Source organism: Bison bison, unplaced genomic scaffold (assembly GCF_000754665.1).
Source record: "Bison bison bison isolate TAMUID 2011002044 unplaced genomic scaffold, Bison_UMD1.0 scf7180017864038, whole genome shotgun sequence".
In the NCBI taxonomy this organism is placed as follows: domain Eukaryota; kingdom Metazoa; phylum Chordata; class Mammalia; order Artiodactyla; family Bovidae; genus Bison; species Bison bison.
Window position 1 is genome coordinate 3509778 of NW_011494610.1, and position 24766 is coordinate 3534543.

At 45.2% G+C, this 24766-nt stretch overlaps 1 protein-coding gene across 1 annotated transcript in view; it reads right to left on the reverse strand.

Annotated features, from left to right (window-relative positions):
• B4GALT5 (UDP-Gal:betaGlcNAc beta 1,4- galactosyltransferase, polypeptide 5) overlaps positions 1-24766 on the reverse strand; it is a 97245-nt gene that overhangs the window by 10244 nt on the left and 62235 nt on the right. The window contains exon 3 of the mRNA XM_010835121.1: positions 9242-9376. Coding sequence (XP_010833423.1) covers positions 9242-9376 — 135 coding nt within the window. The remainder of the gene's footprint in view (positions 1-9241; positions 9377-24766) is intronic.

The following is a 24766-nucleotide window of genomic DNA, read 5'->3' on the forward strand; positions in this document are numbered from 1 at the left end:
CTTTTGAACTGTGGTGTTGGAGAAGACTCTTGAGAGTCCCTTGGACTGCAAGGAGATGCAACCAGTCCATTCTGAAGGAGATCAGCCCTGGGATTTCTTTGGAAGGAATGATGCTAAAGCTGAAACTCCAGTACTTTGGCCACCTCATGCAAAGAGTTGATTCATTGGAAAAGACCCTGATGCTGGGAGGGATTGGGGGCAGGAGGAGAAGGGGACGACAGAGGATGAGATGGCTGGATGGCATCACTGACTCGATGGACGTGAGTCTGGGTGAACTCCGGGAGTTGGTGATGGACAGGGAGGCCTGGCGTGCTGCGATTCATGGGGTCGAAAAGAGTCGGACATGACTGAGCGACTCATCTGATACATATATATATATATATATTATTTATTTATTTATTCTATGTCTCTATTTCTGCTTTGCAAATAAGATCATCAGTACCATTCTTTTCTAGATTCCACATATATGTGTTCATAACGTACGATACTTGTTTATTTTCTGCCTGACTTCACTTTGTATGACAGTCTCTAGGTCTATCCACATCTCTACAAATGGCACAGTTCTGTTCTTTTTTACGGTATACAGTTGATCTCGATGCTTTGTTTTTAGGTCTGTTAACTTCTCACTATGGGGGATGAAGATTTCGTACCCTTCCTCCCCTGCCGCCACCACACACATGCCCTTCCTATCCTCCAGTATCCCTGCAGTCAGACATGCTGATTGTGGTTAGGACAATCTTCAGTATTTCTATTATGATGATTCAATACGCATTCTCTGTTGCTGAGAAATGTGGAAAGGATGATTACATTTCCTTTCCTGCAGTCCACCCCCCCCCCGGACTGTCTTGTTTTCCTGTTTGCTCCGTTTTACGTGGAATGATGACAGTGGGTGTCTTGCCCTTCGCCACTTCACTTCCCCTCAAGACACAGGCATCGGGTCTTCCTCTTGCTATGAAGGTCCAGCGCCTCCCAACCCACTCCAACGTGGACGGGTGTTCCTGGGAGCGTGATTCACTCGGGCTACTCTGGGATCTCCCTTCATCAGTGGCCAGGGGAGTCCATTCATCTCCCTAGAGTGTCGAACCTCAGTTTTCCTAACTTCAACTTCTTTGTTTTCACTTGGTAAAGCACGGTCTTCCAGTGGCTTCCTAAAAGCGGGGAAACGGAAGTGATTTTGAAACCTTGGATATCTGATTATTTTTATTCTTCCTCACTTGATACATGGGTTTTACAGAATTCTAGGCTGGAGATAAATTTTCCTTTGGAATTGTAAAGGTGCTGTTCCACTTCCTTCTACAGTCCCCTGGGCCTGTAAGTCCAAAGTCATTCCAAATCCCATTCTTTGTAAAAGGTAACAGTAATTTCTTTCTGGAAGCGTGAAGAACTTTCTCTTTGTTCAGGAAATTTGATATTGGTGTGCCTGCCCCACTGCGTTGGCAATGTAGTGGCCTCTGAAGTCTGGGGATTCAAGTCCTGTGCGAGAATTTTTCGGAGGTATCACTGTGGTGACGATTTCCTGCCTTCTGTATTCTGGGCTCTCTTTCTAGAAACAGAAATATGATTTAGATGTTGGGCCTCCTGGCCCTATAATTTTCTCATCTTTTCTACCTGACTTTCTATCCTGCCATTTTTCTGCTCTACCTTCAGAGAGATTTCCTCAATTTTATCTAGTCCTTTTAATTATCATTTCCTGCTTTTTTTTTTATTTCCAAGTGTCCTTTTAATTTTCCGAAGGTACATCTTTTTCTATATCTTGTTCCATGTTTACAATCCTTTTCCTCTGACCCTTGAGAACATGTGTGCTGGTTAAGTTTTCTCCTCCCAGCAAATTGTTTCTTCCAATTTGTTACTTGTTTTGATCGCCAGCACAGTGACGCTCGGCCATCTGCTAACATTTAAGAGTGGGGCTCGGAATCAGCTAACTGGAAGCGTCTGGATGGAGGTTCTTCTTTGGAGGGTGTTCTGGTCAGAGGTTTGGATGGGAAACCTCCAGGGTCAGTATCTTTGGATCTTTCTTCTTGGTCCGGTCAGGTTCCCCAGAGAAGTCATTCTAATCTCCTGCCAGAATGGTAGTCTTTGTTACAAGCATCCTGAAACAGGAGGAGGAAAAGCTGGGGGCAGCCTGAAAAAAGCCAGGTGCCCCAGCTGACAGGCCCTCTGTTTTATGATCTCTGGCTGGGGGTTATCAAGTCTCCAGTACTTTGCCAGGCTGGGGGATAGAATGTCGGGCTGCTTTTTAAACAGCTTTCAACCCACCTTTAACTTAGTTGCCACCTTTATTTTTATCTCCAGAAATACCTGATATTCTAACTTCTGAGCTTCTGAGCGATTGTGCGGTATCAACTATGGGGTGGTTGGCTTTCCTTGTTGCACATTAGCAGTGAGTCTTCTCAGGTCTGTTAAGCCCTTTATCACTGGTCCATCTGCTTTCCAACTTCCATCATTTTTTGAGGTGGTCTCCTTTCTTGTGCTTCTCATTTTTAAGGGTTTACAGCACTAAACACACATACATACACACAATATCTACTGTTATTTCAGTGATGTCTTTATTGCAAATGCCTTTTTTCTAGAGGGAGGTATGAAGGGGGTCCTCCAATCTCTTATCTTTTTACAGATAAGGAAAGTGAGGCACTGTATACAGAACTCCTATGAGGAGACGTGCCTGGTGCGAGTCTGAGACCTGATTAAACTATGGGTTGATGACCTTGACATTTGTCCCTATTGTTTAGTTGCTCGCTGTGTCTGACAATTTTGTGACCCCTGTGGACTGTAGCCCACCAGGCCCCTCTGTTCATAGGGTTTCCCAGGCAAGAATACTGGAGTGCGTTGCCATTTCCTTCTCCAGGAGATCTTCCCAACCCAGGGACTGAACTTGCACCTTCTACATTCTTTACCAGTGAGCCACCAGGCAAGTCCCATCTCAGAAGATGAGAGGCCCCAAAATACGTGGTGGTTAGTTTTTATGGGCTTGGTATTTCATGGGCTAATGAGTGGGAGGATTATTGCAACTATTTTCGGGAAGGGGTGAAGATTTTCAGGAACTGGGTCACTGCCCACTTTTTGACCTTTTATGCTCAGCCCCAGAACTGTCATGGTACCCATGGTTTGTCATTCAGCTTGCTGATGAGTTACAATGAACCACACTGAGGCTCAAAGTCTAGCGCAAGTCAACTCATCCACCATCTTGGATCCAGTTGGTTCTAACCAGTTTATGTCGTATTCAACAGCTATGTCATTCTTTTAAAGGCTGTGCCCTGCCCCCTTCCCTCCTGTTTCATCAGCAGCAAGCAGGAAACAAAAGACCACTTATTTTTTTTTCTTCCAGCTACTAAATTAATAATGTCATTGTTAAGAAAGCCTCAAATATACAAGTCCTAATTGAAAGTCCATAACCTTGCCCTACACCTTAGAGAACCCCCACCCCACCAAACCCTAATTCCATCAATTCTAATTTTCAATTCTTTACGTAAAAATTTAAACAAAATCTACCTTCCCACTAGCAGTAGAAGCCTTTTAAAGTGGAAGAGGCAGAGAAAATTAATTGCTCATGACATGGCAAAGAATCAGACATGACTGAAGCCACTTCACACGCACGCACGCACGCACGCACGCCATGGTAAAAACTGTGTCTGCTTACTGTGGGGCCCTAGTTCTCTTCCTCCAGCTGCCTGGAAATGGGAGGACTATATTGCCTACTCTCCTCAGGGGTTCCAAACACCAATTTCTTGGTCTTCTAAAGTACAACCCAACTGAATGAGGGAATCGTTGAGAAAAAAAGCCAGCCTGCTGAATTTCTATGACCATTTTACTTTTTAATTTAAATCTAAACCATATTGAACCAAAACATGTTCTTCAAGCAAGGGAGGTAGGCACCAAAGAAGGCAACTGTTTTTATAACAGAGGACATGCTTCCTACCTGTAGATTCAAACAGCCTACTTGGTCAACTCTGCTTTACATCAGTGGTTTGGCAGTCCTGGCTGAATATTAGAATCATCTAGGAAGCTTTTTACCCACTCCAGTACTCTTGCCTGGAAAATCCCATGGATGGAGGAGCCTGGTAGGCTGCAGTCCATGGGGTCACTAAGAGTCGGGCACGACTGAGCGACTTTACTTTCACTTTTCACTTTCATGCATTGGAGAAGGAAATGGCAACCCACTCCAGTGTTCTTGCCTGGAGAATCCCAGGGACAGAGGAGCCTAGTGGGCTGCCGTCTATGGGTTCGCACAGAGTCGGACTTGACTGAAGTGACTTAGCAGCTTAGCAGCAGGAAGCTTCTTAAATATCCTTGTGCCCAGGCTATACCCTAGACTTATTAAATAAGAACTCTGGGCGTGAGGTGCAGACATCGGTATTTTGTAAAGCCCCCAGGGAAGTCCAATATGCACTCAGGTTTATGTGGCTACCCCAATATGTGGGGGTGCTAAAATTCTGCTTTCTCCCTCAAACTACCAAATCCAGCTGAGTGGGGACTTCACAGTGCTAACCAACAGATCCAGGGGGAATCACTACTTTCTCTTCCCATTTGCGAAAAGGCCAAGCACCTGCCTCTCTGTTTGAAAAAAGTTGGGGGGGGGGTGGAATACACATACACTCACACTTAGAAAGATGTCATCAGGACATCTTTAAAAGTACTTGTAATATACAAAGAGTCTGCATTCTTTGGGATTTAGCCCACTTAAGAATGACTACCTGCTGGGACAGGAGACATTATGACTATGGATTGACCACCCAAAGCCAGAGACAAAGAAGTTAAGAACATCCACCTCCTTGAATACAGTACAAAACATCCTGGCAATGACTTTATCTGTCTACAACAACAGACCTGTTTTGAGGGATGTGGGCAAGAGGACGTTTTTCTGAGCATGTAACCAGAAGGGGACTCAGGTCATCAGTGTGGGGACTCAGGTCATCAGTGTGGGGAGGTTGGTGTGTTTGTGCTCAGAGGGAAGAACTGTCTCTCTGGGTAGAATGGTGCTTGGGAATTTGTATTTAAGAATGAGAAATGCCAGGCCACCCCACCACTCACCTCAAACACATGAGTAAAGTGGCTGCCTGGATGAACCCAGAGAATTCTCTCCTGATGCCAACAGTCTCCTGAGCATCTCTCTCAACCACCCAGAGCAAACCGTGCCAGACTCGCAGTCTCACATACCCATGGCTTTCGGTGACAAGAAGCTTCTCCACGTCATTCCGTGCATACGCAGTCGTTTTAGTCGTGCCCCATCTTCTGCGACCCCATAGACTCCAGCCCACCAGGCTCCTCTGTCTGTGGAATTCTCCAGGCAAGAATACTGGGGCAGTGGCCACTCCCACCTCTAGGGGATCTTCCCGACCCAGGGATAGAATCCGGGTCTCCTGCATTGCAGGCGGGTTCTTTACCCACTGAGCCACCAGGGAAGCCCTATTTCAGGCTATTTCCAGGTCACGGTCCTGATCTCTTAAGGTATGTTCTTTTTTGGCAGCAGCCTTGTTTGCTTTCAAGGGTGAAGAAAGCTGGCATTACTTCAACGATACACTAAGCTTTTCAGCCACACTTGGCCTCCTGAAGACCTCTGAACGTGGATGTGTTCAACAGCACTTTTTTCGGGGTGGGTCAACACAGTTCACAACTATCTCAGCCAGGCCACTCTCACCAAGCCCCTGGCGAGAGTGGCCGGGTCAGCAGTGATGGTCATCTGGCTATCTCAGCAGCTTTAGGTCCCAAACGCTCTCTCTGACTGTGCTAGGCAGAAAACGACTTTGAAATGAATTTTAAAAAAGAGTTGGTTTTTACTGGATAAGCTGCAATGAAATGATGTTTCCTCTTCAACATTTAGTCACCAAGGATGTGCCAATAACGCAGAGGCCAATCAAGATGGTAATCTCAGATCTAGATTACAACATTTAAAGGTGGGTTTCCTTGTTAAATCTATCCACTCGTGCACTCAAAAATCATTTACTCTGTGCCTCCTGTGTGTGAGGCAGGGTACCAGGCACAGGGGGCACAAAGACGACACAGGCAAGGAGGGCGGTGCTGGGGTTCAGAGGTCAGTGAGTCCCAACCCCGCCATGGCGCGGAGTCCTGAAACTCATGTGCTCTGACCCCTTTGCCCCTAAAATGGGGACACGGCAGTTATCTTCCTGAGCTCTCGTGAGGAGGCCATGAGATAATGCAAACAAAGTGTGAACCCCATCATAATCAGGTCCCAACGACAAAGACTTACAATTTACGAGGAAAAGAGACACGTTAAACTCAAAATGGATGCTTACCTAGTCTGACCCAAGTGATGCCGGGAAGAGTGATTTTAGCGGATGGTTCTTTAGAAGGAATGATGCTGAAGCTGAAGCTCCAGAACTTTGGCCACCTCATGTGAAGAGCTGACTCACTGGAAAAGACCCTGATGCTGGGAGGGATTGGGGGCGGGAGGAGAAGGGGACGACAGAGGATGAGATGGCTGGATGGCATCACTGACTCGATGGACATGAGTTTGAGTGAACTCCGGGAGTTGGTGATGGACAGGGAGGCCTGGTGTGCTGCGATTCATGGGGTCGCAAAGAGTCGGACACGACTGAGCGACTGAACTGAACTGAATTTGAAGATAAACACGTGCAAGTTCAAATAATAATGGGTCCCTGGATAAGCCTTCCAAGAGGCTAACTCACTCTCTGCTCAGCTTCTAGGGTGACAAGCCCTCAGGGAATTAACATGAGCTTGTGTTGCAAGACCGGCAGTGGCGGGGGGACAGAGACCTGCTCCACGCCCTCTAACTTTGAGAGAAAGCAGACCAGCTCGTCAATGGCCCAGCGAGAAGCCCCAGCACGCTCTGCCCTTGGAGAGGCCTGAATACTCGGACAGAGTAAAGGTCAGGATACCATACTCGCTTCGTTATCCAGAGTGACATGGGGAAAGAGCTCTGAATGGCTTCATTCTTCAGTCAAAAGAGTCATCACACAACCAGAAGCAGGTTTGGGGCGGGATTTAGGGACAGTCACATGACCAAACCACACCAACACCCCCAAGATTACGTGTACATGGGAAAAATGGAAGTAAAATCCTGCCTACCCAAGGGAACCATACGCAAATCAAGCGAGACGATGAGTGTGGGATCTTTTTCACACTGAGTGCCACAAACGATGAACCGTGCTCAGCTTTTCCCTTGACTTCAGGAGCTACAGTGACTCTTCTTCTAGGCACGGGGCAGGCCTCAGGCCATTCGTCCTGAGGCCATAACGTGGCTGGAAAGTTCTGAAAAGTTGACGGCCTGCTCTTTGCAAACTTTTAAGAAGAAAGAAGGGCTTCCCAGGTGGTGGTTAGTGGTAAAGAACCCACCTGCCAGCGTAGGAGACCTAAGAACCACAGGTTGGATCCCTGGGTTGGGAAGACCCCCTGAAGGAGGGCATGGCAACCCACTCCAGTATCCTTGCCTGGAGAATCCCCATGGACAGAGGAGCCTGATGGGCTAGAGTCCGTGGGGTTGCAAAGAGTCGGACATCTCTAAAGCGACTTTCAGCATGCACGCCAGAAGAAAGGAAGTATCGAAGCTTATCAGTTTACTAATCTGTGGTGCTTGGTCACTGCTAAACCGGCCAGCAGGGCAGACTGATACATTAGGACGTGGTCAGTTCTCAGGACTGAACTTCCCTTTCAGAGGCAGTGCTTCCTCTTGAGATCCCAACACCACAGAATTCTCATTTGCAACATTTGCAAAGCAATTACACATTCTTCAGTGAGTTCCGGATAATCTTAGAACTTACTAGAGAGGAACAAAGGGTTGAGTTGGAGCAAAGTGTTTTGAAAAATGTATGTGTTTTATAATTCTAGGCTTGAGTGAGATCAGTAAGAAGCCGCAGGGAAAGCACATTAGTCCTCAGTTAAAGAAATAAGAGGTAAATCATGAATTCGAAGTAAACTGAAATTTCAAAATCCATTTTCTAAATAAAAACCATCCCTGGCTGGAGATTGGAGATGCTTCACGAAGACCCATTTAACCATCTGGAAATACTTCCTCTGTTCAATTTTTGGAAGAGTTAAAAAGACATAAAAAAAGACAGCTTTCTCTCAAAAAGAACTTGCTATGTATAGTCTTTTGTAAAAAATAGCTAAAGTCAAACCTACAATTCAGGTTCAAGTTCTAACAATATAATGTTAGGCAAGCCATCTAACCTTGGTGTTCTTTTTCTCTCGTTACATAATTAGCACTTAAAAGATAATAAAAGCTACAGGTCCAAGTTCCAAAAACTGAGGCGGAAATGTTCAGTCTGGGGTCTGTCACTGCTGCTAAGCTGAATAATCTGAAAAGCCTTCTTCAAAGCTAAATGAGTCTGACCACCAAACACGGGCATGCAACTGGCATTCAACCACCAGGTGAAAATCACACCTGACCAAGGAAGGCAAACTAGGTGATCCATTCAATTTCTCTTCCTGAAGTCACTTTTATAATTTGTGGAACCTGTCCCAGACTGCCTGATGATTACGAAATGGAAGTTTGTTAAGTTTCAACTAAAGCATTTAGACACAACAAGGTGAACCGGGCCTACTGGGCTGGCCAAGTTCGAGGAGCATCTGAAGGAAGGGACGAGATGGTGCAATTCTTCCTGTGTGGCTGCCAGGACCAGACTAGCTCTGAAAGCACTGTGGGCACACCAGCACCACATGGAGCGCGAAAACAAAACCAACGAACCCCGCAGCACTAACCCGTAAAATAACTGCAGGTCAAGTCCAACCAACAAACCCCGCAGCACTAACCCATAAGATAACTGCAGGTCAAGTCCAACCAACGAACCCCGCAACGCTAACCCGTAAGATAACTGCAGGTCAAGTCCAACCAACGAACCCCACGATACTAACCCATAAAATATGTGCAGGTCAAGTCCAACCAACCTATTTTTCCTCACAGACTGTATGGATATATTTTTTGAAATCAAATTATTTTCTAAATATTTTTGGTGCTCCTGCCTTTCTGGTGCCCTAAAGATACATGCTTAATCTGCCTACTTAGGGCAACTACACAAAAAGGGGGGCTCTTGAAAGATACTCTTCACGAAGTGAAAGTGGAGTCAACCGGTCACCCTTAACATACTGTCCACAGAACAAACAAGGACTCCTTTGGCAAGAGCTTCTTTTGATGATAACCTAAGACTCAGTCAAACCTTCCCCTCCTCCACAATGCACGTTTTTTCCATCGAAGAGAATTATTTGACACACATGTCCCTCTTCTGGGAGGAGACATTCTGAGCAGACCCCCTTTACTGAAACACACCTGAGTCATTCACACTGCTGTTCCTCTTGGCGTAGGCGCTCCGGACCACCTGCTCGTACACCTGCGCGCCAATGGTCCGCATGTTGTCCCGGATGAGGATGCCTTGGGCCTGCATCATGAAGAGGTAGGTGTTCACTGTGGAAACAGAAAGGGACGGAAAGGGGGTTAATTCAGAAGCAGTCAGTAACAGAAAACACACCAAAAAACCGCATTACTCTGAGTTTCTTTCCTTTTCCCCCTTTTCTTTCTGAAACGTCTTTACGCGCTAAGGTTCTACAAGGCCATAACTTCTCTTTTCCATACTGGGTTCTAAGTTTTCAGGGCACTGATCTTCCTTGGGTAGCTAGTAGGACTTAGGGGAATATCTATCCATATTCGACAGCTTTAAAAAATTATATTCTACCTGAACTTCAAATACCCAAGCAGTGTTCTAGCCCTGATATGATCAGAAAGACCTTTTGGATCAATTAAAACATTCTGAAAAAGATCTCTGCTCTTTTTAAATTCACATTCTCAGACTCACTGGTTATCCTCAGAGAAAGGAAACCACCAACTGCCCTGCCTTCTGGAATCACTTAGATGTAGGTCTGGTCCTGGCTATCTTTTAAAAGCAGTGATGAAGGCTCCAGCTACTTTTTTTTTTTTTGCACTATTTGGAGAGAGAGAAGATAATGAAAGAATGCTAGCAAATGCTAGCAGTCCTCACTATCCATCCGCCTCAGCCCCAAAGTTCACAGCAATGGAAAAGGAGCAAGTGGCTTGATCTGGGTGTCAATTAAAACAGATTTCCTTCATGATACATAAAAACATCCAACCATCATGTTGTGCATCTGAAACTAAAAGAATGTTATATGCAAGTTACAGCTCAATAAAAACAAGGCGAAACAAACAAAAACATATACTCAACAGATTAACTGCCCAATCACCATCATCTTTGGAAAGCAACCTCCCCTCGGGTTTTCCTGAAGTCTCTCTACAGCATGAAATTAGCCCATCTCTAGTATAATTCCTGCACTCTGTCTGCAATCTCAAATGCTATGTATTTGAAAGAAACTGTAAGGTTTATAAACATAGCTTCTTCACCAGCCATTCTAATTTATTCACGTTTCCCTCACCAGTCACTGTGAAAGGGGCTGAGGGGACGGCATGTTTCTAAGTCTGGACTCTGGCGTGTGCTAGGGCTCGTCTGAACACTTGGCTGACCTCCAACCAGGCTCCAGGCAGGTACGCGACAGACAGCCCCGGCCTCTCCTCCAGACTCAATCCACACGGCCTCAGGCGGTCCTGGCTCTTCAGCAAGACATGTTTTGTGGACACTGTCTCATTATTATCACAGCGTCCTGCACATAATGGGCAGTAAATAAGGACTAAGTGGATGAAGCTTAGAAGTCAATTTATTTCCAGCTACGTGATCGGTGCTTGTGCTGGCGATGGGGGGCGGGGACGGACAAGTCATCCGGCACAAGGCTGGATGTGGAAAGCCCCAGGCAGCCCACAGTAACCGGGATCTAAAAGCTTTTGATCTTCTCTAAGGTAAACCCAGAGCCGTCGAATAATTAACGAGAGAAGTCAATGTTCAGAAATGAGGGAGCAGTTTCACATGAGGCCTGGCAGTGACCGGAAGACAAGGGCATGCTTAACTCTTGGCGTGGCCAGAGAGATCAGACACAGTGTTAACTCTCTTGTAGCATAAAAAAGTTTCCCGGGTCGGGGCGGCAGCGGGTGGGAGAGTGGGGGGAGGAACAGCTTCAAATCCTCAAAGAAAGTACAATGCTGTGAAGCCTCAGCAAACAAAGAGCAGCACCTCACTTTCTATTTACGAGAGAGCAGCTTGCCTGGCCACAGTAGGCAGGCAGTTAAATCTAAGATTTAAACTTCATCCAGTATCATATTTCTCATGTGGTTCTGCAGTAAATATATATTTTTTATCACTTAGGCTATATATTATGTATATTATACATATTACACCAAATCTTCCTTCCATCCCCAGCATACTATTAAACCAGCTGTCTTCAATAATATAAAGACAAATATTTATTGAACACCTGTGTAAAGCTGTCAGGCACTGCAAAAAATACACACTACCTCTTTTCCCCCAAATTTCATCTTCTCTGAGCTTTTTATCCTCTCCACTGTAAAGAATACCATTGTTAGCCCTTCTTTAAAAAACTCTAAACCTATGACTGATCCATGTTGATGTATGGCAGAGAACAATACAATATAAAAATAAATAAATGAGGGGGGAAAAACAACAACAACTCCCTCCCTATCTAGTTCTGTTCGATTCCCCTAGGGCTGTTCTCAAACCTTTCCCTGCCTATCGCCTGGAGAGCCGGTTCCTACACCTCCCACCCACCCCCAGACCCTAATTCCCTAAGTCTGAGTGGCGCCCATGAACTTGCACTTGTAACAAGCTCACAGGTGACACCCATGTGGCTGGGCAGAGGAGCACGTTTCCAGAATCACCGCTCTAGGTAGGGAACTTCAGCTACATAATCAGTAATAGTGAGTAACACATATTGAGCACTTAAGTCTTTATCTCACTTAATCCTCATAACCTAAGAGGCAAGTAATACTATCCGACTCAGGGTTGACTTCTAGGCTTCAGTTTCTCCGCCTTGCTTCTCCAAGGTCACTGAGGGATGGATCTGAACCAGGTCTAACTATGCTCTAACCGCTAAGCTTAAGAACTTGCTCATCCGTGTTCTAGCCACCTGTCCTTCAGAGATTTCACACCCACATGACTTAAACTATAGCTCTTAAGAAGATGGCAATCAAGTCTTTATCTCCTACACAAAGCTGCCGGGCGGATCTTTCTTAATTACAGATATACCCACACAGCTCCTCCTCAAAAGCCTTCTGCATCTCTGGCCTTCGTGCCTGGGCTTCTGCTGATCCTCAATGCTTCTGCTCTCCCTGTGGCCGTGCAAATCTCATTAATCCTTCAAACCCCAGTGTAGCTACTTCTCCAGGCTTCCCCTTCTAGGATTTCTGTGGTATTCAAAAATGTGCCTTTTGTTTATATTTTGTCTTAGTTTGCTAACAACTGTCTCATGTGTTCATCTTGTCATTCAATTAACAAATTACACAAACCACATACTATTAATGCTTTTTGTAAACTCTCCACAGGAATTAGCAAAAGGCTGAAAAAAAAAAAGCCAGAGAAGCAAATTTTTGCCAAAGAAAATAATCACAGATTCATAGACTCAGGGTTGGATGGGATTTTAAAGAACACTTTTCAATACCTCCTCAGACACACCACCCAAAAACTGTGTCTTCTGAGAACGCAGTCAGTCTGTACATTAGAGCCATCTTCAGAAAAAACTCTACCTTGGGTTGGGTCCAAAATGTTTTCCAGCCGCTTTTAAGCGCTGGTTCTCATCCTGCCCTCTGACGGAAGAGTCAAGTTCCTTTCCTACCCTTCAGATATCGGAAAACAGACACTATCAACCAGGCTCACACCCACCCCGCCTAACCTGTAACTTCATGCTAAACAGCCCCGCTTCCTCTGTTAACCACCCTACCCGCTCTCTTCCTGGAATCACCATGACTTCACTCACTGTCCTGGGCTGCTCTGGATTTCAGCCCAGGGGTCCACACTTGACGAAGAGTGTGTGGCCCATGCCGACAGTGAGCCAGGTACAGTCTGATGGGCCCAGAGCCATCTGTTACCAAAGCGCTGTCAACAATTCGAGCCCCCTCTTGGAGACGCAAATATGCAACAGCTCAGAGCCAAAGAAATCCTACAACAGAGATGCTGAATTACCTAATCCACCGTTGCCCAGGGCAGCTCCCTTGCCCTGTGATACATGCTAAAATAACATTTACTACAAATTCAGGCTTACTTGTAGCTTTTTTACACTTTCATGAGAAATGGTAATTACTGTCCTGCCCCCGCTTCTAGATTGAGGTATCTCCTGTGATCATAACTCAGCTGAGAGAAATAAGCCCCTTTCAGGTTTACATAATTGGAAATTTCCATCCAGGTGCCCATGGAGGCAGCCTTGGGCCACGGTTTTAACTGGAGGGCTTCCGGGAGCACAGCAGTGGGCACCCTAATGGAAAGGCATCCTCTCCTCCCTCCATCAGAATTCCAGGCGGCCTCCACATCCTTAGGAGTCAGGGAACACCGTTTTCACTTGAACACACAGGTTAATAAATGACTCTGACTCATAAAAAATTCCTCACTAGATAATGAAATCTGACATTTCGGCTTAAAAGCAAAATAAATTGACACAATGAACCCAAGAGGAATTGACACAATTAGAGGAGTCTATATACTGGAGTCTATATACTTAAAAAGCTCATAATTTTAACCTAAATGTGTATCGTTAATGTTCATTACATCTGGCTGGGTAAGGTAAACAGAATTAAGAAAGCCATCCCTTTTTCTTGACTACCCTTTAAAATCTGTGTCTTAACGCCAACACCCAACAGGTGTGTGTGTGCACCCCCCATTCCTTTCCGGCTTTATTCTTTTATTTAACATATGACACCTTTTCTTAATCTGTCGTGTTATCTCCCTCTAGAATGTGAGCTCAGTGAGGGCAGGATCTATGCCGCTGGTGGCAGGAACAGTGTGTCTGGAACACAGAGGATGGAGAATAAGTACTTGAATACATGAATATCTAAGTTGGGACAACGAACAGTGGAGCCTTCTGAACTCAGCTGTGCATGGATATGGGATTTCAAGCTTTTCTCTTGTGATTAGCTCCCTACTCCACTATGAGAGGAACTTAAAATGTTTTGAGTTAACCAGCTTCATTACATGAACCTGGTCATGAAGAAAAGTTCAGCAATTCCTTTGTACCAACCGAGCAGAGCTGCCAAACAGATAACATTTTCCCTAAAAATGTTCTCCGGTACTCTCGCTCCTGGTAGCTCAGCTGGTAAAGAATCCGCCTAAAATGCAGGAGACCCCGCTTCAATTCCTGGGTCAGGAAGATCCCCTGGGGAAGGGATAGGCTACCCACTCCAGTATTCTTAGGCTTCTCTGGTGGCTCAGCTGGTAAAGAATCTACCTGCAATGTGGGAGACCTGGGTTCGATCCCTGGGTTGGGAAGATCCCCTGGAGAAGGGAACGGCTACCCACTCCAGTAATCTGGCCCCAGAATTTCAAGGACTGTATAGCCAAGAGTCGGACTCAACTGAGAGACTTCACTTACGCTTGGTCCCCACTAAGTTGCTTGGTTTTGTAACGCTCCTTAACACACTGCACTGCTGCTGCTGCTGCTGCTAAGTCGCTTCAGTCGTGTCCGACTCTGTGCAACCCCAGAGACGGCAGCCCACCAGGCTCCCCCATCCCTGGGATTCTCCAGGCAAGAACACTGGAGTGGGTTGCCATTTCCTTCTCCAATGCATGAAAGTAAAAAGTGAAAGTGAAGTCGCTCAGTCGTGTCCGACTCTTTGTGACCCCATGGACTGCAGCCCACCAGGCTCCTCCGTCCATGGGATTTTCCAGGCAAGAGTACTGGAGTGGGGTGCCATTGCCTTCTCTGACACAGCCACTAGAAGAGATCAACTACAACTATATGCAACCACACGGATGCGTCTCTCATGCAACACATGAATTCTATGTACAGAGGGCCTGAAAGAGGCATGACTAATCTGTAGTGTCAGAGGTATCTAGGGCAGGAGTGGGGGTGTGTTGGGGGGGTGGTTTGGGAGGGGGCTTCTGGTCGCCTTTTATTTCCTGACCTGGATACTGGTTTCACAGGTATACTCCTTTTGGAAAAAGTCATCAAGCTGTTCATTTATTTGTGCACAATTTAATATGTATGCTATACTTTGATAAATTTACCAAAAAAAAAAAAAAAGGATTGAGGAAAACCCATGAACTAATTTCTAGGATATATTGTTACCTGGAAAAAAGCAAAGAGCAACAGCGTGTACGTATGTGTGTGCAGGTGCGTGCACATGCATGTATGTCTTATGCTGATACAGAAATACGGTGAACTTTTAGGCACATACATATTTTATAGGAAGAAAGAAATGAAAGGCAAACCAGGTAAACATTATACCCCTGCCACGTGCCAGGAACCGCCCTCTACTATGTGAAAAGAATGGTAATTATAAATAAGATGCAGTCCTTGCCAGAATCTTGAGTGACAGCCAGACAAGGAAACTGCAACCGGTGCTCACTGTGAGGGAGTCCGGGTGAGGAGCTATAGCTCATACCGTGAGGGTGGCGGGGTGTCAGAAAACACTCCCGAGGAGAGGTGACCTCTAGGAGATGATCTAGAAGTATGAACGCTGAAACAGGGAAGGGAAGGGCACAGATGCAGGGGCACACAGCGAGAAAGAGGCATCTGAGGAACGAAAAGCAGTTGGGTATGGCAGGAATGAAGGGGACGTATGGCAAAAACAGGAGGCTGGGGTAGGCGGGGTGGGGAGGAAAGCAGAGGGGAGCGGATCACAAAGGGCTTTGGCACTGTACTTAGGGGCCTGGCATTGAAGAAATAGTCCAGGATCAGATTTCAGGGGGGCCAACTAGTAGGAATCAGTCAAAACCAGCGAATACACACTCCCTGCTCAAACTCACGGCTCTGAATCAAAGACTGAGCTTTTCAGCAGACAGAACTCAGCTCCTTAACAGGAGGAACCGCTTTGGAAGAACTGAACAAGGCACCGTACGCAGAGTCCCATTTGGTTACTACAAGTTGGGTGCCAAATCTCACCAAAAATATATTTTCGCTCTAGATGAAGCAGCAGGAGGAATCATTCCTCTGTCTGCCAAATCTTGAAGTGGGCAGATGGAGGGAAGACGTCAGGATATAAAGCCAGTACTACTGATACCGGTCCCATCGCTTCATGGAAAACAGGGAAAAAGTGGAAGCAGTGACAGATTTTATTCTCTTGGGCTCCAAAATCACTGAGGACGGTGACTGCAGCCACAAAATTAAAAGACGCTTGCTCCTTAGAATGAACTCTATGACAAACTTAGACAGCGTATTCAAAAGCAGACACATCAGTTTGCCGACAAAGGTCCATCTAGTCAAAGCTATGATTTTTCCAGTAGTCACGTGCAGATGTGAGAGTTGGACCATAAAGACACTTTGGCTGAGTGCCAAAGAATTTATGCTTTGGAACTGTGGTGCTGGAGAAGACTCTTGAGAGCCCCTTGGACTGCAAGGAGATCAAACCAGTCAATCTTAAAGGAAATCAACCCTGAATATTCACTGGAAGGACTGATGCTGAAGCTCCAATACTTTGGCCACCTGATGTGCAGAGCTGATTCATTGGGAAAGATCCTGCTGCTGGGAAAGACTGAGGGCAAAAGGAGAAGTAGGCAGCAGAGAGCAGAGGATGAGATGGTAGAAAGCATCACTGACTCAATGTATATGAATCTGAGCAAACTCCAGGAGATAGTGAAGGACAGAGGAGCCTGGCATGCTGCAGTCCACGGGCTCACAGAGTCAGACACGACTGAACAACAACTCCTGATACACAGCTGGGGAGAGCTCGTGGGGGCGGGGCGCAAAGGTGAGTCTGGTGTCCAGTGTGGGCCCATCAGACTAGGCGTTTTCTGGGGATTGGCTCACGTCTGGCATCTTTCTTCTGAACACCTCCTACAGCCCACCCAATGTGTGATTTCTAACAGGGTCAAGTACATTCCAGGAAAAGAACGGAACAGATCTATGAACCAAGGCTTGTACCCCATTCACATTCATGTGACTTCAAAATAAAGGATGGGGAAAGGGAGAGAATATAAAGGGAACAGAGCAGAAAAGGAGTACATAGAAGAAGACAGGAAGGCCGCTCACTCCCTCTTCCTGCCCCATCCATAAAATACCCAAAGGAGACACAATAAAAATCAAGGGGAAACAAGGACTGAATATGTCACGGGAGTGCTGACGTCAGGAAGGCCGCTCACTCCCTCTTCCTGCCCCTGTCCATAAAATACCCAAAGGAGACACAATAAAAATCAAGGGGAAACAAGGACTGAATATGTCACGGGAGAGCTGACGTTTGATTTCTGTCATGCTAGATCAGCTGCAGAACTCGCACAGCCTTTTTGGACCACGATTTTCTGAGATAAACCAGAACCTGAAAAATAAACTGACTGCTCCCCCCCCAGATCAGATGGTCAGTGCCACTGCTCCACACACAGGTGTTCTGTGAAGAATGAGCCAACTTATTCTGCTCATAAAGAGATGGATTCCTGTAAAAAGCAATTCGTGTCTTGAGTCTGTGTGCCAGTGCCTTTCTAAACGCTTCATGCCTTATCTCATCTCATCCTCACAGTAAACGGAGAAATAGGTTATTACTCTCATTTCATAGATGAAGGGACTGAGGTGTGGGTAAGTAACTTGACAATTTGGAGCCAAGACTTCCCAACAGCTCTTTGCCTCCAGAATCCAGATTTTTAGCAAATATGTTCCCTTGTCTCCCAGGTTCTAGACGCCCAGGGACGCTGCTGTCATCACACTTTGCTCACTGATTCTTTCCATCTGAATCTTTACGTCAAACTCTTATAAGTGACTCGCCTCCAATATTCCACTTCAGTGGTGATACCATTGATTATGGCATAGTATGGTACATCCCCTAACATTTTATTAAAATTGTTACCAGTTTGAGGCTCAAGAATGAATCCCAAATTTCTGCTTTTCAGATCTACTTAAAATGCTGGATAATCATACTATACAGACAGAGATGAAGATCCAAAATTGTGGGTACAGTGACACGCACTGAAGAAGGAAAAGAAAGCTGTTTTTTTAAGACACAAGGAATTTTTTTTTTGACAATAAATTTACACCCTTTAGCACATCTATTTTAATGTTCTGGAGCAACTGTGTGACAATTTTCACACATAAAGTATTTAAAGAAAATGGGGGGCTGGCAACGAGACACATTAACCGTAAGGAATCCCAACAGTTATTTGAGGAGAAAAATTTCATTTGACGAATTTTTTGCTTTCCCGGTTGTTCCCACTTGAGGCAGACAAACCACCAAATCAAACACAGGTTTTGTTTTCCACCCTCTCTAATTATTATCCCCAGCTATTCAAAAAAAAAAAAAGTCCAAGTGGTAAAAATTAACAGCTTTGAAATACCCTGTAAACATTTCCACTGACCTGTTAGTCTGTTAGCTGTTAAATTATTAAACTGTACATGAGATTAGAAATGAAAGTGCTGCCTGAGAGATATTAGCTAGCTGAGTAGCCTACGGTGGTCGCTTAACTTCAGCTTCCCACCCCCAATTTTTCTTCTAAAATTTTAAGTTCTTAAAAAATAAAAAAAAGAGTATTTATTTATGTTACGGCTGTGCTGGGTCTTTGTTGCTGCGAGTTTTCTCTAGTTGTGGCGACCTGCTACTAGCACAGCTACTCGAGCTGTGGGGCACGGGCTTCTCGTGGCCACAGCGCCCCTTGCTGCAGCTCACGGCTCTGGAGCACAGGCTCAGTAGTTGTGACACATGCACTTAGTGCCGAAGCACGGGGGATGCTTCCCAGAGCAGGGATCGAACCCGTGTCCCCTGTGTTAGCAGGCAGATGCTTAACCACTGGACCACCAGGGAAGTCCCTCCCCCCATATTCTCAACAGCATGGTGAGTTAGCAACCTCCAGAAACACACACATGCAGGAGAAGCTGAGCAAACAAGGATGTCCAAATTTGTCTCAGAGACGATCAAAAATGACCTTTCTGGGGCCGTTGGCACTGGGTTGCCTGCACAGACTGTGGCCGTGCCCTGGGGGTAAATGTGCAGAGTGAGTAGACGTGTCCCGGGTGGGAGCCTGACTCTGCCCACCTCCTGGGCCTGAACAAGGCTCTCTGGCCTCAGTCCCACCGGCCAGAGAGCAGAGCGCCTCCTGTGGCTACTGACGCCTGGCCTCTGTACGAATGCGCTTGGGTGACACCTGTTCACGCAAAGAAGCTTTAATGGTGCTTTTCATTTTTAATGGCGCTTTTAATGGTACGTTTTCCTGGTACCATCCCACCCCCAAAACTAGTCTTGGGTGGTCTTGATTCTTTCCCAACTGATATATATAAACTCTTACCATGATCCCTATAAATGTGAGCTTATCTCTTCCAGCAGGCTATAAATTCCTTACCAGTACAGATTGTCTTACTTCTTCTCCATCTACAATGTCTGATAAATAGGAGACACTTATCTGTTTATTAAATTAATGAATTACAGCTCAGCACACAGCTTGCTGTTGTGGCCATTTGGTGGAGGAGCCTTGTTTTCTCAAGTTAGAAGCAGACTGGTTTTTCTGCAACCATACAAGAAAGATTCTCTAAGCCAGGAGATGACATAATGAAACTGATACCTGACAAACTTTGCTGGTGTGAGTGTAAATCAGTATAACCCTTTGGGAAAACTATTTGCAAGTTCAACAAAAAGCCGTAAAAATACTCATATTCTCTGATCTAGCAATTTTAAGGCAATTATCTGAAATACGAGGACATTCTACGCACAAAGGTTTTAATTCTGTTATTCCTAAAAACAAAAACTTGGAAAACTCAAAAACTCAAAAGCAACAACTAAAGAACAGATATATATACCTGGTAGAATCTTGTACAACCTTAAAAGTAAAATCTATGAAATGTTATAAACAGAATAAAGGTAGAAATTCTTGCAGTAACCAAATCTGTTCAAATTGACCCAAAATTACGAAGTTTCCAGAAGTACTGAGAATGCCTTTTTCACAAGCACCTATGTAATGTCTAGGAACAGCCTCCAGGAATGAATGCTGCCTTGGGACATGGTCTTTTTCTTTCTTTTCATTTTTGTAAACAATGATCGTACATTTATATGGGGTGAGGCGCACAAAAACAGAACCAAGCTTTTGCCTTATTAAGGATCCCCCCCTTTTTCCTGCTCCAGACCCAAATAATCTTCCCAGTTGCTGCTACTGCTGCTAAGTCGCTTCAGTTGTGTCCGACTCTGTGCGACCCCATAGACGGCAGCCCACCATGCTCCGCCGTCCCTGAGATTCTCCAGGCAAGAACACTGGAGTGGGTTGCCATTTCCTTCTCCAATGCATGAAAGGGAAAGGTGAAAGTCAAGTCGCTCAGTCGTGTCCGACTCTTCGTGACACCATGGACTGCAGCCTACCAGGCTCCTCCATCCGTGGGATTTTCCAGGCAAGAGCACTGGAGTGGGGTGCCATTGCCTTCTCCAGTACCAAACCATTATTCTACTTTCGCCTACCTCCAAATGATTTTTTATCATCCTAAAACTTCTGGGGCTTCCAGTCATAACTTGACCGAGCAAGCTCTCTCTATCAAGCCCACGACCCCAAAGTATTTTCCCGCAGACAGCCCTTTGGTCCCCCCTCCTGATCCTCTTTTGGAAAGGAGATTATTCTCCATGTCCCATGGGGATAATATACGATAATCATATTATTTTTAGCCTAGAAGATTGTAATAGACTAATAGGGTTATCTACTCTTTGGGAATTTAAGTGTTTCCAGAAGGCAACGTTCTAGCTGAAATGAGCACCCCGGTTGTCAAATACATGGAATCAGAGCCGTGGTTTCTACAGAAGGTCAAAAATTATCAAAGAAAGCACATGGAAATGCCTTGACTCGGAGGCATAAACATTCAGCAGAATAAGGTCTTTCCTTAACACTCTGTGGGTATGACACCCTTCCTCCAGACCAGATGGTCCGTCTTTAGCAAACTCAAACTGTAGTGCTAGAAAGGGGTCTTCTGAGCACTCATTTTCTGTCATCTGTAATAGAGGCTTTGTCTTTCGCTTGACCCAGGATGAGCAGACGTTAACTCTTCTTTCTCCAGCTAAGTGACGCTCACGTGCTACAGCAATGCAAGGCCCACCAAGTCCACAGAAACATGAGGGCCAACCCACTCCATGAGGGAATGCTGTAGAGTGTCAACTGCGGTCAAAGCTCGTGAGACTACTCTGGAACATTACACACACTTCCCACAGGTCACCTGATGGCTAAGGGCAAAAATACACATTTACAATGGGGAGAGCCGACCGGCATTCTTGACCAAGAGATCAAAGTGGGCATCGCTAACATTAAAACAAGGTAACATTACCTTTAAGAGTATTCCTGCCAAAAACTTTTAACCTACATCTAATCAAGAGTTCCGATCTTCCGGTTTATAAAAAATACAAAGGATTAAGGAACACATCAAATGGACACCAGGCAGTTCCAGATTGTAGGACATTCTATGAAACAACTGGCCTAGACTCTTCAAAAATGTACTGGAGGTTGAGGAGGGGACAGGCAGCTACAGACTGAGACCAAAAAGACATAATCGAATATGAAAATACGCGACTGGGGGGGGGGCAGCTGTAAATAATCAAATATGAAAATACGAGACTGGGGGAGGGCAGCTGTAAATAACGCTTTCAGCACCACTGGGGCAGTTGGGATATGGGTTAGACACTGGAAGACATTATGAAAGTACTGTTAATTGTGTTAGTTGCAGTAACAGTAGTGTGGTTATATAGGAGAATATCCTTATTTTTTAAAGAGATGTCTGCTGAGGTATTTAAATATCTTGATGTCTACTTACAATTTAATTTTACATGGTTCAGAGGAAAAAGAAAGCCAGAGTTAAATAAAAGCAAAGTGGTAAAAACTGTAGACTCTAGATGGAGGGTCATGTGTTCACTGTGTGATTCTTTTAACTTTCCTGCATGCTTGAATTTTTTTCATAATAAAAATTTGGGGGCAAAGTCTGATTTTGGATGTACCTAAAATGCCAACTAAATCTAAGTTATAGTAATACTGCACTAAGAATTCTCTAAACGTGTCATAAACTATAATACAGGGATAAATACCTTGGTAATGGTCACATACAAACTTAGAGCATTCAGTGGCTATTCTATGCCCTTCACTCCCCAATTCCTTATTTTTGGAACCCAAAATTGCACTTATTCTTTATCTCAGGAGAACCGAAGAGAAATTATACGTAAATCTTCCTGTTGCTCCCTCACTTAATCTCTGAATGGCTTTCCACAGCCTTTAAGGTAAGTTCTAAATTCCTTATGCTTAGGTGACTCAGTGTTCATAAAACCTGTCCCCTGTCGCTGCAATTTCAGATCTTGCCACGCCCCAATTCCAGCCACAAGGGACATCAGCAGTCCTCCAGGATCTCAGACAGGGCTGCTTCCACTGCCTGGACCTTCACTGAGAAAAAGCATGTGTTTGGGGTGAATAGGGAGGGGAGGAGAAAAGATTTCAGGGAAGACCAAACCCAGCTGTGCCTCCCCTCTCCCTTCACACATTGTGGCTCTCTTCAGTTATATTTGAAGGTTCACCAAATGAAAAATTGACTAATTTCTGAGATTGGATTTATTCTCTAGGCCAATCCCTACGCGTGCACACCCCACAATAAAAAAACTGCAGTTTTCCCCAAAGACCTTAAGACACTGACTCTCTGCTGTGAGAGTTGGATCATAAAGAAGGCTGAGCGCCAAAGAATTGATGCTTTTGAATTGTAGTGCCGGAGAAGATTCTTGAGAGTCCCTTGGACTGCATGGAGATCAAACCAGTCAATCCTAAAGGAAGTCAAACCTGAATATTCACTGGAAGGACTGATGTTGAAGCTAAGCTGCAATACTCTGGCCACCTGATGCAAAGAGCCGACTCGTTGGAAAAGACTCTGATACTGACAAAGATTGAAGGCAAAAGGAGAAGGGGGCATCAGAGGGTGAGATGATTAGACAGTATCACCGACTCTGTGGACATGAATCTGAGCAAACTCTGGGAGATAGTGGAGGACAGAGGAGTCTGGCGTGCTACAGTCTCTGGGGTTGCAAAGAGTCAGACACGACTTAGCGACTGAAAGACAGCAATAGTTCTGCTTGGCAACCATATAGGACTGAAATGTCATGAAAATTAAATTAAATTAAATTGTCCTCTGTAATAGATTTAGCACTTTAAGTATTAACAAGACTGCCAGAGGGAGTAAGTTTATCAAGGGATAGGAATCCTAGCAGAGGCCAATTACCATTTCCCACCATGCCCAACTACGCAGGCTCTCCAGGCCTTCGGAGTTGCTTATGACCCTGTGGATTTGTTAGTAGGTGCCTCTGATGACCCTGTGGATTTGTTAGTAGGTGCCTCTGACCAAAAACTATTACAGTGGATGCACTAGGGGTTCAGCGTACCAGGAGGAAAACCTGAACCGTGAGCGAGAACTAACTGAGCGAACAGTACTGCCTGGGTTTTCTTTTTTGGTCTTTTGCTGTCTGACAATCCAAAGCCTAATGTGCCCACTTGGTTTTCTGTCTCTCTTCTCACCTTGGTTTTCCCTTCTCACAGTTATTTTTTAAATCAGCAAATGCCCAACATTTGTAAACCGTCAGTGGCCATCTGTGCTTTTCACAATTAGATCCCTGTTAAAAGGAGCATAATGTTCAGCTCCAGACTTGACTTCAGCAATCGGGCAGATCATTAAAGGGGTGAGCGAGTGACTTCATCTTAAGAGTAGGGTCGCTGTACTCTGAGGCCACCCTGAAACAAACCTAGTTCTTGAACTCAACCATAGGCCCTGGATCTTTTGACTGAAGTTTTATTACTGCCTTGCCTCCTCCTACCCCAACTCTAGCTCCCCAGACAAAGTCTTGCACTTTCTGGATCCCTGCTCATAAAATGACTCAAGTCTACAGATGGGGTCACTGGCAAATTTTTAAGGAATTGAAATATTATCAGGTAAGAAGTGGGTTAAAAAAAAAACCAACACTTTTCTAGTAGAGCAATGAATTACATAAGAATAAAAGAAAAACTCACCCAAAAGAAAAGAAAAAAAAAATCCAGGAGTCCCAATGGTCACCTTCTACCCATATGACCTCTCCAAGTGGATCCACAGAAGAGTTTCTTAAAGTGTCTTCTGCTAATCTGTGGTTAGAGCACAACATGAGAATATGATGCTCACAGAAGGATACTAATGCTAAGTAATTTTATGAGATTATGCCTGCCTTTGCATTAAATAATTTATGCTGGGAGTGGTAATAAAAGCAGAGATGAAGTTAAGCTACTGACTGGAGATTGTACCAACTTTATCACCTTCGCCTGCCACCAAAAAAAAAAAAAGAGAGAGAGAGAGAAAGAGAGAAGGATGAATGAGTCCCTTCAAGACCCAGTGTTGACTGTACATGCGAACTGATCTCCTCCTTTAAAAAGCCCCGCTGCTCTCCTGAGCACACTGTTTGCCCCTGGCAGCTGCGCCGGGGCTGTGAGGTCTGTGAAGGCCCTCTGTACTAGCGCTAGGGCTGCCACACGCAGAACGAGTAGGAAGCTGGCTGGAGGGGAGGCAGGTGAAGGGACACAAGGCTATGACCAGCCTGTCCTGGCCCCATCTCAAAGGAAGGAGAGACAAAAAAGCCAAGTAACAATAGTCTTCACCCTTTAAAGGAACCACGATGGCATTCATTCTCCAAGATGACTAGTCCCTGCTGCTTTCTGGTGAGTAAGGAGGGAAAGTCATCCAGGAAAGCAGAGAATTATAGTACTTCCATGTTCCTCTACAACACAAAGGTATCATCGCTCTAATTCTGGGGCTGTGCCCTTCTAATAGCAGCCTACGAGGTGTGTGCGTGCCTATT